The following is an 18,085-nucleotide window of genomic DNA, read 5'->3' as shown; positions in this document are numbered from 1 at the left end:
TGCATTCAGAATCGAATGGGTGGCGCCAGTGTCAATCACGAACTGATAACATTGTCGTTGACACTCATGTCCAGCAGGGGGCCAGTCTGTATCTCCTGCTGGGGCTCCTGCGGTGGGCGTCCTTTGCCACGCTTTTGTGTTCGTTTGTTGGCACTACGGAACCTTTCCCGTTCGAAAATGTTCACGACTCCAGTGACCAGGCTGGTCACAGCCGAAACAGTTTCCACCCCGGACTGGCTTTGAAGCATCGTGTTGTCCACCACCCGAGTCCAACCGTCTGGTCGCACGTCTGTTGAGGATTCTTTCCTCCACCTGTTGGAACTCAAAAGCAAGGTCACCCACTGCTGAATATATCCTAGCTGATCTTTGACCTTTTGGTTCTTTTAACCTTTTATTTTCAGCGATCTGTAAATTAAGGAGTTGCTTCCTTGCTGCTCTGTCATTAGCCTTATCATCCTCATCTTGAGGAAAGAGACTGCGCATAGCAGTAGCTATGTTTGTAACGTATGGTGTTATCGGTGAGGTCGAAGATTCAGCCTTTAATCCTACTTGTTGTTCTGTATTTTTGCCATCTTGTGTGGAAACACAACGATACAAAATGCTTCTAAAGTCTCCTATTGATTTCTTCCCATTTCACTCAAACAACTAAACAAACAAACAAATAAACAAACTTGCAGCTAACCACAATCAACAGCATACCATTTACGAATACCCTCATTTGTCACTTTCTCATCTTTTCTTCACTTTCGTTTTCCTTTACAAACAATATCCTGTATCCATCTCTTCCTTACACTTCACACAATGTTTCTATTTTCTGTTCTCCTAGAAACCATTCACATAACGTAAGGTTATAAACATCCTTTTCCCATATTTTCTCAAACCATCCTCTTCACCCTCAATCTTCCTTCCCCTGCTCTCTTTTTCTCTCTCTCTCCTTCTCACTGGAGTAGGGGGCGGTGGCCTAGTCAAAGTCTGGGCGGGTCGTTTGAATTGTCTTGCGCATGCGCGGCAGGCAAAACACCAATCAGTCTAGTCTGTCCTATTTGTCTCATTAATCATCGGTTCTTTTGCTGCATTTCGTTTTTCCACGTAATCCCCGTTTACTTTTATCATACGCCAAACTCTTAAATTCTCGAGCACCAACTCTGTTCCATTTTCACCAGCGCGCGCACACACACACACATGCACGTGTAAGCACTCACGCACACACAAGCAAGTGCCTACAGCCCTACGCACACACACACGTAAGCACTCTCTCTGCGTTTCACTTTACCATAAAACTTCCAGTTACTTTTTTATTTTATTTTTTATTTTACCAGACGTTTGAGTTCACAACTTTTCGAGTATTGTAAACTCCCTCTTAACCCTTTCAAGGAACGTTCTCTTTTCTTTTTTTTTTTTTTCTTTTTAAACTTTACCTGCTAATTCCATTGTCGACAACAGTGCATTCAATGGATTATTAAACAGTAATGATTCATCACATTTTCCCCAGCCGTCATCACATTCTTTTCTGTCACACTCCTTGGCCATTGTGTCTATTTTTCCTTAATTTTAGCGCACACTAAAGTGTCGCCGGGACCTCACAACCGGGGAATCTTTATTGTATTTATTACAAATGGCCTCCAGCCGTGGAATTTATCATATGGTACAGAAGGGCCTCCTCCCGTACGTTTCTTAATTTTAACGCACACGTTAATGCCGTAGGGAACTCGCAACCAGGGAGTATTTATTGTATTTTACAAATGGCCTCCGACCCATCCTTAATTTGTGTGCACATAAAAATGTCAACAGGGATCTCACAACCGGGGAGTATTTACTGTACCATATGATGGGCATCCAACCCGTTACTCTTTTAGGCGGCGACCAACTACCCAGGGTGAGCCACACCCAACTATTAGTTCACTCGTCAATGAAACTGCCCGTCACGGTAATCGAGACACAATGACGTGAGTTGACCACTTATTTACAATTTTAATGCAATGGCAGGCTCGGCAAAAATGCAATCAATCTATCAAAATCACCATTCTGTGTCTGGGGTACAAAGCAGTGTTTAACTTACAGACTTCTGGGCAGACTCCTAATGCAGATTTTATCTAAAAAGAAAGGTTCTGCTTACCTTGAATTATGTTTTGGCCATGTGAGTCTGTCCAGAAGATTGCAAGAGAAGGTCCAATTGTCAGCGTGTCATCTCGGACGAAGCCCCCAAATTGTTGCGTTTGACCAGATGTTCCTCCAAGTGGGATGTAAAACGCTGGTCAGTCCCAAGTTCCTTAATGACATATCAACTGAACTCAAACGTACCACCAAGCACAGATTAGGTATTTTGTAATTTTATTGTCAAAGCTTTGGCAATAATGAGACCAGCCTCGAACAACACATACAAAATGCGCAGCCCAAGTTGATCTGAAAACTTCCCGGAAAGCCCTCTCCTCTTCAGTATCTCCCCCCGCCCTCACTTGTCTCACCTCAAACACATGCTCATTGTCTCTTATCTTGAGTCGGCCTGGGAAGCACAGGAAGGAGGAATTCCTCCTCTCTGCCTTCTACTTCAAGGCCGGCCCAAGTGCGAGCACTTTGTCATGGGATGAAAAGAAAAGCAAAGAGTACAATATGGAACATTAGCTATATGTGATATGACTATGAAAATTAATAAGTAACACAAAATATGGATATATGAAGATATATATATATCTTTCATAACGTAACATATTATGGTAAGAGTCATTCAAATAACTATAACATATAGAACATGCTATACGTTTACCAAACAATCTGTCACTCCTAATCGCTAAATCCCTTGAAATCTTATACGTCTAGTCTCTTACGTGAATGAGCTAAATAATATTATTTGATATTTTACGGTAATGTGTTAATAATTTCACACACAAGTCGCTCCTGAGTATAAGTCGCACCCCCGGCCAAACTATGAAAAAAAAACTGCGACTTATAGTCCAAAAAATATGGTATGTGCTTTGCTTGATGTTTTTTCCTGGTCTCTAACTAACCCCCGCTGCCCCCAGTAGTTTATTTTGGAACTTGCTCTTTTCTCCTCCTCTTTTCCCCCCATGTTTGCCATTATTTCCCCTACCTTTTTTACGGGGCGCCGCCCATGTGGCGACTCGATCGGTGTTTCCGTTCTGTCCACCCTGTAACTGTTCTTGGACACGTTTGTACTGAAAATGTAATAAAGTTTCACCATAAACGCATAGTCATGTTCACAGTAACGCCTCGTCTTGTGACACAGGTGGTTTTTTTTGTCTTGTCTGAACTTTTTTAAAGCCTCTTTCTTTGCGCTGTCCTCAAATCTAAACATCAGACATGGATATGATCAGCTGGACTCTCGACGCAATTGACAAAATCTTTTCGACGAGGAAAAGCGGTTCGGGGGAGCCTGGCTGCCCTGATGGAACCATTGCTGCGGGGTACGTGAGAGATTCCTTGGATAAATGGAGAATCATGTGCCTCTCAGTCCTTTCCATCGAGGACGTGGAAGACATCTACTTATCATGGAGAAGCTTGCTGAAAAGGAAAATTGAATTGAATTTGAGAGCACCCAGCATGGACGAATAGAACAGACAAGTCATTGCTTTGTCTGCTCGCGGAAAACAAACATCCTAATCTACGATTTGACTCCCTCAAATGGCCTTGACGCTGTGGAAACAGGACCAGGCTGTTCTGAAAAACACTCCCGAGGACACCTCAATGATTGACGCTTTTGACCTCCCTCCCTCCTCAACGACACCTGGAGTCGAACTTTTGCAGATCGGCCTCAGTCTAAAAAAACATTACATCATAACACCCAAGACAATTGGGCACACACGCCTTCACCACCGCTTCTTTCCCCTCGGAGTGATGGTCGGATGGCAGCGCTTCATAGCAGCGGTCGCCTTCCAGGGCTCCAACTCCCCGCCCCTCTGTTGCGAGTTGTCGTGATTAAATGTAACGTGTTTATGTGTGCATTGTATGGAGGTTTTTTCCCACTCCAGACTAGGCCCCCTTAGGAGCCCAGTCTAGATTGTATTTTTTTACTCATCTTTTTCCCCAACGTTTTACCTTTTTCCCATCTTTTACGGGGCGCCTTGTGGCGACCCATCAGCGTTCCTGTTCTATAACCCTGTACACTGTTCTTTGTCTAATCTTGAACGGGTTTGTGCTGAAAACAAAGTTTCGTTTTACTTGTGCAATGACAATAAAGACCTATCTATCTCTCTGTCTTGTGCCACAGGTGGTGTCCCGGCTGACGGCGAGCTGTGATAGTTTGTCGGAAGAGGAGCTGGCCAAGCTCGGCGTGGTTTTGTTCAACTGTCAGGCGCGGATCGAAGGCCGCACCGTTTACCCTTGTGCCGACCACATGGTAAACGCGGCCGTTTTGTTGACGTCGCGGTGACAATTCCAGCTATGGCTCCATTTGATTGCATGTCATCGAGGCGTTATCTTCTTCTTTCAGGCTATAAGAGAATGTACAGCCAACATGGACGCCACCACCTGGAACGCTTACCACATCGTGAGCAACCGAGCACGCTCTGTATGCTATGCAATTCGCCAGCAGCTCTTTAGACGCAGAGCAGAGCACACAGTAAATACTCTTATATCAACTGCGGCCAACCAACTCTCTGCCATGGAAGACCTGAAGGTACGGTTGTCCATCATTCACCTTATTTCACATCGTTATTTTATTATTTATGTTATTCTATTATCTATAAAGTTAGACTATTATCCATATAAAGTCATTTTATTGCATTATTTTATATATTTGTTATTCAATTGTTATTCTATTATTGTATTATCATCCAACATGTTATTGTATGATCTATTGCACTATTTCATGATCTATTATGCTATTTTATTTTGATTTTTTTTGTCTCGTCAAAGTTATTCTAAAATTATCTATTTTGTTATTGTATATAATATTAATCTATTCTAATATTATTTTATCACAATAATTTACAATACTTATTTGTTATTCTATTGTATTATCATCAACATGTCATTGTATGATCTATTGCACTATTTCATGATCTATTATGCTATTTTATTTTGATTTTTTTGTCTTGTCAAAGTTATTCTAAAATTATCCATTTTGTTATTGTATCTAATATTATTCTATTCTAATATTTTATCATAAGAAATTACAATACTTATTTTATTATTAGACTTATCTCTTAATTTAAAAAAATGACATTATAGATAATGTGTCTTTAGACATTCAGTTATTCATGATCTATTTTATTTCATCTAATTTTATTTTTTAATGGTATTTTATCATCTATTATTCTAATATGTTCTTGTGATCTATTATGTTCTATTATTGTTCAAATCTATATATTTTTATAATATTAATATTTTAATCTATTGCAGTTTTAGACTATTATGTATTTGTTATTTTATTATATTTAAAGTTAAAGTAGCAATGATCGTCACACACACACACACACACACACTAGGTGTGGCGAAATTATTCTCTGCATTTGACCCATCGCCCTTGATCACCCCCTGGGAGGTGAGGGGAGCAGTGAGCAGCAGCAGTGGTGGCCGCGCCCGGGAATAATTTTTTCTGATTTAACCCCCAATTCCAACCCTTGATGCTGAGTGCCAAGCAGGGAGGTAATTGGTCCCATTTTTATAGTCTTTGGTATGACTCGGCCGGGGTTTGAACTCACAACCTACCGATCTCAGGGCGGACACTTTACATTGATAGAAAAATCTAAAAGGTATTTGATTTTTGTTATGTTTTTGTCTTCGCGAATATTATTTTTCCTATTTAACCCCGTTTTTAGCACTCGGCTCTTTCCTCATTTTTACACCCATTTAAAGTATTTCGACTTGAAAATATTTACTTGGTACATGCGGTCCAAAAAAATTCCCACTTTTCCCATCATTCCACATTTTTCGTACAGTTCTTCATCTGATTTTTTTTGACACTTTTGCCATTTTTTTTTTTAACGATTCCACTGAGAGCAAGTGTTTGAACCCGTCGTTTGGTGACAGGACGGGCAGTTGGAGCTGCGGCAGATGACGGCGGCGTCGCTGGACAAGCTGCTGAAGGGTCACAGCGCCCTCCAGAGCCAGCAGGTGAAACTGCACGACGGCCAGGAGCAAATGGAAAGTTCCCTGAGGGACAACCTGCAGCGTCTCAGCCAGGAGAAAGCTCTCATTGCTTCTGGACAACAACTGGTAGCGGAGCTCATCGGGGGCATTACAGAAAGAATGGGTGAGCTTTTCTCCTTCTAAGGTAGTATTTTTTTCCCTCATTCTTGTGAGAATCCTGCGTGTGACTGGAGCATTAAGGAGTGGGACTATCCAGGACTAGCTGCAGTGGGCTCAAACAACCGCCAGGTAGCATCTGTGAGCAGATAATACTGTATCATCTTTCTTTTTCGGACTTATCAAGTCGGTAGTGCATTCTTCCCTCAGGCTCCAAGTGCGGGATGGTGCTACAACTAACCCAGACCCACTGTGTTTCAGGTTTTTAATGACTTGTGTACATGTTGTTCCAACTGCTGTACGGCCTTTATTTGCGTGTCGGATCAAACGTAAACGTGAATTAATCGAACAGCAGATGACGCGTTAATACCGTGAATGTAAATATTCCATAAAAAACATTTAATCACATGTTTTACATATTGATTGTTAGTTAGCGTGGAGGCATTAGCCACATCGTGCTAGCAAAACTACTACTCAGAAATTTTGACAGCTCAACAAACCCAATAGAATTATTAATTGCTGTAGTACAATAACCAAAACTTGATAAAATGTAAATTATGTAAAAACTAATTTTTTTTATTTTTGTAGACCCTCTTATTAAAGTAGTTATTCTGAAGTGTGTGTGTGTTTGTTGTCCTGTTGTGTGATAATATATACATAACTATTCTAACATTCTTCAATCTGCTTCAATCCTGAATAAATAAAAAATAGCATACATGTCATGTTTCTTTTTACTTTATAGAAGATAAATGGTTTTATGCATTTTTTTTCTAAATAAAGATATTTTAAAAATAACTTACTTTTATGCAAATGTTTTCTACATTTTTAATATTTACATACAATAAGTTATCATCCATTTAGTAAATATTAAAGGGTAAGTTCTGAGGTAAAAAAATATACAGTACATAAGAGTAGTAATAAAATAAATTCTTAATGCGATGTTGCTGTTTGTAATTTTGGCTTCATTTTGGAGAAAAATTGTATAATTTGTCATATTTACTGTTTGGTATAAGAGAGAACACTTTTGGGAACTTACTATATACGCTCTAAACTCCCTAAGGATATTTTTATCTTGGTGTTGCATTAAATGGGGTTTGAAGTAGAGATGTCCGATAATGGCTTTTTTGCCGATATCCGATATTCCGATATTGTCCAACTCTTAATTACCGATTCCGATATCAACCGATACGCTATATACAGTCGTGGAATTAACACATTATTATGCCTAATTTTGTTGTGATGCCCCACTGGATGCATTAAACAATGTAACAAGGTGGGTAGCGAGGAGTGTATATTGTAGCGTCTCAGAAGAGTTCATGCTGCAAGGGGTTCTGGGTATTTGTTCTGTTGTGTTTATGTTGTGTTACGGTGCGGATGTTCTCCCGAAATGTGTTTGTCATTCTCGTTTGGTGTGGGTTCACAGTGTGGCGCATATTTGTAACAGTGTTAGTTGTTTATACGGCCACCCTCAGTGTGACCTGTATGGCTGTTGACCAAGTATTCATGGCATTCACTTGTGTGTGAAAAGCCGTAGTTATTATGTGATTAGGCCGGCATGCAAATGCAGTGCCTTTTTAAGGCAATATTGTTGGCTGGGTGGAAATTCGGGAGAATGGTTGCCCAGGGAGATTTTCGGGAGGGGCACTGAAATTCGTGAGTCTCCCGGGAAAATCAAGGTTGGCAAGTATGACTGGGAGATGCAGCTGCTCTGTACTTCTCCCTACGTCCGTGTACCACTCCGTACGGCGGCGTTTTAAAAAGTCATAAATTCTACTTTTTGAAACTGGTCATTTCCGATATTACATTTTAAAGCAACATCTCTAGTTTGAAGATGTCTAATGTATTGTGTATGCTTTTATAAGATTCAGTGTTTCCCATAAACTGCCAAGATACCTGTGGCGGTGGGGGCGTGACTATGGGCGTGGTCACCATGACATCATCGAGTAATTTGCATAATTTACTACAATGATTTGATTTTCTCTAAGAAGGCTCAAAAAATGTATACTTACTAATTAATAATAACAGTTTTGTTTTAAACGTCCATCCATCCATCCATTTTACAATATAATTACAACACTTTATGTACATATTTTCTATACAGATTTGAACAATAAGTTATTCACTGAAATATATTTATTAATTGTGGTTTTTACAAAAAATATATCTTATAAAATATAAAAGCTAAAATGTCTCAAAGCTCTGCCCCTTTAATTAGTGCATACTAAATAATTTAACTTTAGCCTACTACTACAACCACATTATTTACCAGCAACATAAAGTGAAACAGAGGCAGAGGTGTCCTGCCACAGTCAGTAACAAATAAACAGAAAACAGTAGTGGAGGTAGATAGACACAGAGCTTCATCAAACATCTGATCCACTGAACAAAGAGCTCCAAAAATCTTGAACTTTAGACTGCCATCAGTTTTACTCCCTACACTTAACCATGTGTTTCCTACTGCATGCAGACTTTGCACCCTTTGTTATATACACATGTTGTGTTTCTAATATAAATACATTTAATAAAGTCAAATACAAATAAGGCAACAACAGAAGTATCCTACACTTCTCTTTTGTAAAGTAAATCTGAACAGCCAATATGGGCATCTACATCAACTATATGATTTGCCTGAGAAGCTGGAGAGGACAAAAAAAAAAATTTTTTTTTTTTTCTTTTTTTTTTTTTTGTGGCAGACGTAATTCTTTCGTGGCGGGCCGCCACAAATAAATGAATGTGTGGGAAGCCCTGAGATTAATTTGTTCTAAAGCCTTCATGCTTTTATTAAGAAATGGTCAGTGAGGACGTGCAGGTCCACGGCTCAAAGGTACAAGACGGCCACAAAGCCATCGTTCAAGACCTTGCAGATGTCCGACATCAAGCTCAGGACATCTACCAAAAAATTGGTAATACCGCGCATAATCGCACCATATTGTCAATATTAACGTTGTGTGATTTTGACGTCTTTTCAGACGACGGCATGTCAGAGTTCCTCCGGTACCAAGATCAGACCTCCCAGTACTACAATGACGTGACGAGGAAACTGGAGCGCATGAACAGCAGTCTGGGCTTCATGCTGCACTACCTTGACAACATGCAGACTCGCATGGAGGAGCGGCTGCACGTCATTCAGGGTTACCTGGGCTGGGCAGGTGGGGCGCCACTCACGTCGGATGCCACGTTCTGTTTGACTTGCAAAGACTCTCACTTTTTCTTTTTTTTGGTGATTTTCAGGTTTAAGCCTCGCCGCCATGTGGACGTGTTTGGCACACAGCAGCTACTTTGTTCTACTTGCTGTGCTGCAGTCGTTTCTGCGCTGTCCTGTGTTCCCTCGCGCCATTCTGCTCGTCACCGTGCCCCTGAACGCGCTGGCGGAGATCAACTGTCAGCCGGCGCTCCACCTTACAAGCCTCAGCTATCTGCTCTTCGTGCTCTCACTCGGTAGGTACTTTAAAGGCCTACTGAAATGAGATTTTTTTATTCAAACGGGGATAGCAGATCCATTCTATGTGTCATACTTGATCATTTCGCGATATTGCCATATTTTTGTTGAAAGGATTTAGTAGAGAACATCGACGATAAAGTTTCGCTGATAAAAAAAGCCTTGCCTTGTACCGGAAGTAGCGTGACGTCACAGGTTGAAGAGCTCCTCACATCTACACATTGTTTACACCAGCAGCGAGAGCGATTTGGACCGAGAAAGCGACGATTACCCCATTAATTTGAGCGAGGATGAAAGATTCGTGGATGAGGAAAGTGAGAGTTAAGGATTAGAGTGCAGTGCAGGACGCCAGGGTGTATCTTTTTTCGCTCTGACCGTAACTTAGGTACAATGGCTCATTGGATTCCACACTTTCTCCTTTTTCTATTGTGGATCACGGATTTGTATTTTAAACCACCTCGGATACTATATCCTCTTGAAAATGAGAGTCGAGAACGCGAAATGGACATTCACAGTGACTTTTATCTCCACGACAATACATCGGTGAAGCACGTTAGCTTCGGAGCTAACGTGATAGCATCGTGCTTAACTGCGGATAGAAACAGAAGAAATAAGCCCCTGACTAGAAGGATAGACAGAAGATCAACAATACAATTATTACTTCTACTATCAGGAGACACCGAACCAAACCATGGACATGTAACCACACGGTTAATGCTGTCCAGCCTGGCGAAGCCTAGCAATGCTGTTGCTAACGACGCCATTGAAGCTAACTTAGCTACGGGACCTCGACAGAGCTATGCTAAAAACATTAGCTCTCCACCTACGCCAGCCCTCATCTGCTCATCACCACCTGTGCTCACCTGCGTTCCAGCGATCGACGGCGCGACGAAGGACTTCACCCGATCATCGGTGCGGTCGGCGGCTAGCGTCGGATAGCGCGTCTGCTATCCAAGTCAAAGTCCTCCTGGTTGTGTTGCTGTAGCCAGCCGCTAATACACCGATCCCACCTACAACTTTCTTCTTTGCTGTCTTCATTGTCCATTAAACAAATTGCAAAAGATTCACCAACACAGATGTCCAGAATACTGTGGAATTATGTGGTGAAAACAGACGACTTAAGCTGGCCACCGTGCTATTCCAAAATGTCTGCTTCAACCCGTGACGTCACGCGCAAACGTCATCATACCGAGACATTTTCAGCCGGAAGTTTAGCGGGAAATTTAAAATTGCAATTTATAAGTTAACCCGGCCGTATTGGCATGTGCTGCAATGTTAAGATTTCATAATTGCTATATAAACTATCAGACTGCGTGGTCGGTAGTAGTGGCTTTCAGTAGGCCTTTAACGAGACTGTAACGTTTCGGGGCGTCCGTTTCGCCCTCGCTTATAAACAAATGATAATGGAAGTGTGGTAGTGTAGCGTAACTGTGGGTGTGGCGTAACTCCGCTTAACAACACGCCTCGTACCCGAATAAAATGTAGCAGAAATGATCTGTAAGGCACTTTGGTGACTGTGTTGCTATATGCAGCAAGTCAGTCAATGGGCCCTTTTCCGTTCCTGGATCTATAGGGTCCTGTAGAAATGTGTGGTTTGTGTTTCCACCACGGTTCACAGTTTAGGGCAGGGGTCGGCAACCCAAAACGTTGAAAGAGCCATATTGGACCACAAATACAAAAAAGTAATCGGTCAGGAGCCTCAAAAAATTAAGACTTATTTAAGTGTTATAATGATGGCAACACATGATGTAAGTGACTAATTAGCTATGTTAGCCTACTATCAAAATGACTGTCGCAGGCAGACTCAAATCTTTGTAGACAGAAACGTTGAAATGTAATATTTATTCTACACATTTTTACACCATTGGAAAACATTAGTACGGTATATATTTGATAGTATATATCTGTATCATGAATCAATTTAAGTGGACCCCGACTTAAACAAGTTGAAAAACTTATTCAGGTGTTACCATTTAGTGGTCAACTGTACGGAATATGTACTTCACTGTGCAACCTACTAGTAAAAGTCTCAATCAATCAATCAATCAATAGTAAAAGTTCTCCAGAGGGTGAGATAACTCCTGGAAATGACTGTCTTAGAATGGCCAAAGTTATAGATGTGTGTGTCCAGGTTAAAGGAAACGGCAGGCCGTCTTCTTTTAATGGATTTATTACAATCTTTGCAAGCGTTTGCTGTGGTCTGAAACAGCATGGCGCACAAACAACTATCAGAAATGTAGCCAATGTTACATACAGATAATATGTCATGAGACATGCAAATATAAATTAAATACACAGAGGACATAAGTAAAGGAAATTAAATGAGCTCAAATATACCTACAAACGAGGCATAATGATGCAATATGTACATACAGCTAGCCTAAATAGCATGTTATAGCCTGCAGTGACCAAATATTCCTGATTAGCACTCCATAACAAGTCAATAACATCACCAAAAATCACTTTTGTGCATTCACGCACAGTATACAATGTTTGGTGGACAAAATGAGACAAAGGAGGAGTGGCATAACACACGTCTTTCTGTGGCAGCGTCGGATAAAGTTGTACATGTAAACCAGGGGTGTCCAAACTTTCTCCACTGAGGGCCGCACATTGAAAAATCAAAGCTAGCAGGGGCCATTTTGATATTTTTTATTTTAAAACCAATACATGTATAAAAAATATACATTTAGGCTTCCACTCAGGTTTGATCCCGGGGACCCCAAAGGGTTTTGGTCCAAAAAAATATAAAAAATGTGTCATTATTCAGTATTATTATTTGTGTTATTATTCAAGTTTTTAAATCTCTAGATCAACATTAGGTCTATCTGTCAATATAAAATTTTTTTAAAGATTTAAATTGTATGCTCTTTTTGTCAAAGAAAACCCTTTTTTTTAATGAAAAAAACACAAAATATGCAATATTTTCACCCAATGAAATTTTTAAGTGGGATATTTGAGATTATATAATAATTGGAGCCTTAAAAAAGTCAATAACTCATAACACCATTGATTTTAATTCATTATTATTTTTTGAGCAATGACACTTAAAAACTAATCACACTAAAATTGTAGGGGATCCAAAAGGGTCCTACTCATTAAAGTGTTAAAAAATCAACTATAATTTTTTTTTTTTACTGTTTACTTTTAACACTATAATCTCGAGATCAACTTCAGATCCATCTGTCAATTATAAGTTTTATTGTTGTTTATGTTTTTTGTTTGTTCGTTTTAGGCCCTTCTTTAAAAAAAAAACAGCTCGTTTTTTTACATGGCAAACACAAAACATGCAACATTTTCCCCAAAAAATATCTCAAAATATTTAATGTGACGTAATTGGAGCCTTGAATAGGTCAATAATTCATGACATTGATTTTGATTCATTATTATTTTTTAAAGAAAGAAACAGCCTACATGGCAGCTTTGTGTGATTAGAGTAAACATTGCTACATTTTCTTGTTACATTTCACCTGTTTGCTCTTTAAATACCACTTTTAATGTTTTTTTTTTTTTTTCAATCGTATTTTTAAAATGTGCCGTGGGGCCGTTAAAAAATGACCTGCGGGCCGCAAATGGCCCCCGGGCCGCACTTTGGACACCCCTGATGTAAACAAACCGTTGAGTCACAGTCCACACAACGGTGAGTTCAAGGGCCGCTAGAATTAGGACAAAACAGCGCTCACCATACTGTATACTCTCATCAGTGAAGCACAAACATATTAAACAGTGGGCTTTCTAACAATTAGGAACGTTTGTGTCGTGTTTGTACTTCTACAGAATCCATAATATAACAAAAAATGTTCCATTTACATCATACTTGCCAACCCTCCCGTTTGTAGCGGGAGAATACCGGTATTCAGCGCCTCTCCCGACAACCTCCCGGCAGAGATTTTCTCCCGACAAACTCCCGGTATTCAGCCGGAGCTGGAGGCCACGCCCCCTCCAGCTCAATGCGGACCTGAGACTAAATGGGGACAGCCTGTTCTCACGTCCGCTTTCCCACAATATAAACAGCTTGCCTAACGAATTCAAACGAATGGAAACAAGAATTTCAGTTCATCCAGGACAGTTCGAAGGGGAAGGTGTATGTTGCCTGTAAATATGTAGAACAGACTTCTCCATTGAACACGGTGGCCGAAATGATATACTCATCATGAACGGAGAAGTTAAACAGGACAATACTGCCATCTAATGGATAGCCACCGGAACACTGAAATTCAAGTATTTCTTTTATGTAAATAAAAAATAAATAAATAAATAAATTATATATATATATATATATATATATATATATATATATATATATATATATATATATATATATATATATATATATATATATATAATGTGTGTGTGTATGAAATACTTGACTTTCAGTGAATTCTAGCTATATATATATATATATATATATATATATATATGAAATACTCGAGTTGGTGAATTCTAGCTGTAAATAACCACGCCGCCCACCCGCTACCCCCCACCTCCCGATATTGGAGGTCTCAAGGTTGGCAAGTATGATTTACATACATTTTTTAAAAAGCTCTGTGGAGCCACCAGGGCGCCGCTAAAGAGCCGCATGTGGCTCTAGAGCCGCGGGTTGCTGACCCCTGGTCTATACAAACAAACGTGGGTTAATTGATCAGATAATTGCCACTTAGCAATTGTTTCAATTGAAAAATCATTCGATCAGCTTGCTATCATTCTAGCGATGGCAGTTTAAGGTTTTTGTTGCTATTGTATGAACAAAACAAACCAAACCCAAAGTATGTGACCGTGACGTCGTGCCGTTGCACCTCGACCTTGTACGGATGTCGCAGTAATGATTTCTCATGTTTGACGTTTTGTTCCACAGGACACTGGCTGGTGAGTAAGTTGTGGGCTTGTTCTCAGAGCAGAGGGAAGAAGACGATGGCACCACCTTGTTACTTACCGGCGCCGCAGACGGACGTTGCATCCTCTGACGTCCATCCACGAACCTCAACGCCTCAGAAGTTAGTTTGATCAAATTGACTTATTACTAGGGTTGTACCGATCCGATCCGAAACAAAAACAAGTATGGGTTTGTATGTAAAATATCCGATACAGGCGCCCCGATACAAGCAGTCCTGCAGCGCGTTTACTTGTTAACCTGTAAATGTCCTTCAATAAGCACACAAAGTTGGTCTTTTCTTGTATTTTAGTGAACTCCTTTTACTAAAGGTGAACATGCTAGGCTATCGGCTACTAGGAGCTAGCAGCTACACAACAGCTAAGCACACAAGCTATACATACAGTATGTAATAAGTGTCCTTGATTAAACAATATTGCAGTTTAAAACGACACATTTGTGAATATAAACATGTATTACAAGCGTACTATAAAGTATCAGTAACAAATGTCTTTGCATCATTAGTCGTAAGCTTAAATCTATGAATTATTGTATGTAAGGGTGCACAAAACAATTTTATCACACCGAATCACGATTCGTATTAGTCCCAAATTCTAAATCGATTCGTAATAGTCAAAAACTATTTTTTTTAATATAATTTTTTATAAGAATCAATTTTTTTTAAATGTTTTTAGCTTTTCTAACCTGTTTTTAAAACATTTTATTATTATTATTATTATTATTATTATTATTATTATACCAAACAATACATTGCAAGAATCTGTTCGTACTAAGAATCGGGAATCGATTCTGAATTAGATCGTCACCCCCACAAAACTTGTTTTCCCTTTGTCAAAATTCCTGGTTTTCCCGGAGTTTTCTCACCATTGACAATGAATGGGCATTATACAATCTACTCCATATCGCACATAGGTCATTCACACGCCAATTCTTGTTTCATTTGATCTTTTCTAAAATGATGCTTTACCAAATAAATAAAAGGATATATATATATATATATACATATATATATATATATATATATATATATATATATATATATATATATATATATATATATATATAACGTTCAAAAGTTTGGGGTCACATTGAAATGTCCTTATTTTTGAAGGAAAAGCACTGTACTTTTCAATGAAGATAACTTTAAACTAGTCTTAACTTTAAAGAAATACACTCTATACATTGCTAATGTGGTAAATGACTATTCTAGCCGCAAATGTCTGGTTTTTGGTGCAATATCTACATAGATGTATAGAGGCCCATTTCCAGCAACTATCACTCCAGTGTTCTAATGGTACAATGTGTTTGCTCATTGGCTCAGAAGGCTAATTGATGATTAGAAAACCCTTGTGCAATCATGTTCACACATCTGAAAAGAGTTTAGCTCGTTACAGAAGCTACAAAACTGACCTTCCTTTGAGCAGATTGAGTTTCTGGAGCATCACATTTGTGGGGTCAATTAAACGCTCAAAATGGCCAGAAAAAGACAACTTCCATCTGAAACTCGACAGTCTATTCTTGTTCTTAGAAATGAAGGCTATTCCACAAAATTGTTTGGGTGACCCCAAACTTTTGAACGGTAGTATATATATATATATATATATATATATATATATATATATATAATTAGTAAGCCGCAAGTTTCAAAGTGTAGGAAAAAAAGTTGTAGTTCAGAATTTACGGTCGTCAATTAGCATCAGGAGTTTTCATTAAAACCGTTTATCGTTACATCCCTAGTTAGACGTACCATGGCGTAAATTGTTTTATAATTTTTGAAATTATTTTTCAAATCTGCCCTGTCTAATCCATTTTGTACCGCTTGTTACTCTCGGTGTCTCCTAGCGGCTCAGGCAAATCAAATTGTCTAAAAATGCTGTGTGTGTGTGTGTGTGTGTGTGTGTGTGTGTGTGTGTGTGTGTGTGTGTGTGTGTGTGTGTGTGTGTGTGTGTGTGTGTGTGTGTGTGTGTGTGTGTGTGTGTGTGTGTGTGTGTGTGTGTGTGTGTGTGTGTGTGTGACGGTATGGGGACAAAAAAAACAGGTCCCCTAAAGCAGTGGCCCCCAACCACCGGGCCGCGGCCCGGTACCTTGTCCGTGGATCGATTGGTACCAGGCCGCACAAGAAATACAAAAAATCAATCAATCAATGTTTATTTATATAGCCCTAAAATATATATTCTTTATTAAATCAACATAAAAAACGCAAGATACACTTAAAATTAGTGCACCAACCCCCCAAAAAACCCTCCCCCATTCACACTCATTCACACAAAAGGGTTGTTTCTTTCTGTTATTAATATTTCTGGTTCCTACATTATATATCAATATAGTCTGCAGGGATACAGTCCGTAAGCACACATGATTGTATTTTTTTATGACAAAAACAAACAAACAAAAAAAACCCTTTAGTGACGGTTACTAAGCATACTATTGTTTTGTTTTTGTCCTCAGAAGCAGCAGCGAGCAAGATGACCTGATGACTCAAGACTCCTTCGTATCAGGTCTGAATCATTTTTTTAAATTCCAATTAAAATTAGACTAATGATAAACTAATTTTTTGTTTACAGCTGTGAAGCCTCCACCCGTACACTTGCAGGTGACCAATCACTACCCCCCCAGGTTTATACCTAAATCAGTGAGTACAATTTAAAAAAAAAAAAAAAAAAAAAAAAAAAAATTAAAATGAACAAAAACAGCATACTTCATGACTGATGATACTTTTTTGTTGTTTTTGTAGGCTTTCATTGACGACATTCCTCTGAGGACCCGAGGAGATGTTTTTGACATATTGAACACCAGAAGTGCCAGTCCCACTCCGTCAGTTAATAGGTGAGTCTTTTACTCCTTCATGTTTTTTCTTGCTCATCTCCCTGAACGAACAAAACACTCCTTGTCAGTTCCGTGTCGGGACGTCAGCTCTGCAATGCGGTCACAAAAACCGGGAAGGCGTGTAAGAAGAGAGCGCTGCTTGGACAAGAGTACTGCCGAGTCCACGACAACGGCAACACCACCTCTTTTTACTCCTGAAGTGCATGCGCTTCAAGGAGAGCTTTTATATTTTACTCTATACTCATTCATGCACTTTTATTGTTTTGTTTTTATCAATTGAATGTCCAAATAAATAGGAAAAACCAAACCGGCTTCTGTTTTTGACTCTAATCCAGAGGTCTTGAATAGAGGTCTCTAGTAGTGGAGGCCCTTAGGGATATTTTCGTTCACTTTTGTCTAAAAGCGCCAAATTTGGCACAGGTGTAGCTCAGGGCATATTTAAATGATTTAGCTAGGGCGCCCGGGCCGGTGACCTTTGGGGTCACCACAGCGGCCAATCAAATATGGCCGCCACTTGTAATAGCTTTTGCCTCTAACATTTGAAACAGATGAGCTACAAATCCAAACTTGGTGTCTACCGTATTTTTCGGACTATAAGTCGCAGTTTTTTTCATAGTTTGGCCGGGTTGCGACTTATACTCAGGAGCAACTTATGTGTGAAATTATTAACACATTACCGTAAAATATCAAATAATGTTATTTAGCTTTTTCACGTAAGAGACTAG

General features: G+C 39.5%; 1 protein-coding gene across 1 annotated transcript in view; it reads left to right on the top strand.

The window, feature by feature from the left end:
* bmb (brambleberry) overlaps window positions 1-17,661 on the top strand; it is a 29,141-nt gene extending 11,480 nt beyond the window's left edge. Inside the window, exons 3-13 of the mRNA XM_062027500.1 lie at window positions 4,226-4,354; window positions 4,448-4,633; window positions 5,989-6,211; window positions 8,991-9,107; window positions 9,174-9,353; window positions 9,436-9,642; window positions 14,499-14,637; window positions 16,983-17,032; window positions 17,099-17,166; window positions 17,269-17,360; window positions 17,429-17,661. Of these exons, the coding sequence (XP_061883484.1) occupies window positions 4,226-4,354; window positions 4,448-4,633; window positions 5,989-6,211; window positions 8,991-9,107; window positions 9,174-9,353; window positions 9,436-9,642; window positions 14,499-14,637; window positions 16,983-17,032; window positions 17,099-17,166; window positions 17,269-17,360; window positions 17,429-17,558 (1,521 nt within the window). The 3' untranslated portion in view covers window positions 17,559-17,661. The remainder of the gene's footprint in view (window positions 1-4,225; window positions 4,355-4,447; window positions 4,634-5,988; window positions 6,212-8,990; window positions 9,108-9,173; window positions 9,354-9,435; window positions 9,643-14,498; window positions 14,638-16,982; window positions 17,033-17,098; window positions 17,167-17,268; window positions 17,361-17,428) is intronic.
* The last annotated feature ends 424 nt before the right edge of the window (window positions 17,662-18,085 follow it).

Source organism: Entelurus aequoreus, linkage group LG19, assembly GCF_033978785.1.
Source record: "Entelurus aequoreus isolate RoL-2023_Sb linkage group LG19, RoL_Eaeq_v1.1, whole genome shotgun sequence".
Classification (NCBI taxonomy): Eukaryota; Metazoa; Chordata; class Actinopteri; order Syngnathiformes; family Syngnathidae; genus Entelurus; species Entelurus aequoreus.
Note: the sequence above shows the minus strand (reverse complement) of the source record. Positions and strands in the feature narration are given on the sequence as shown.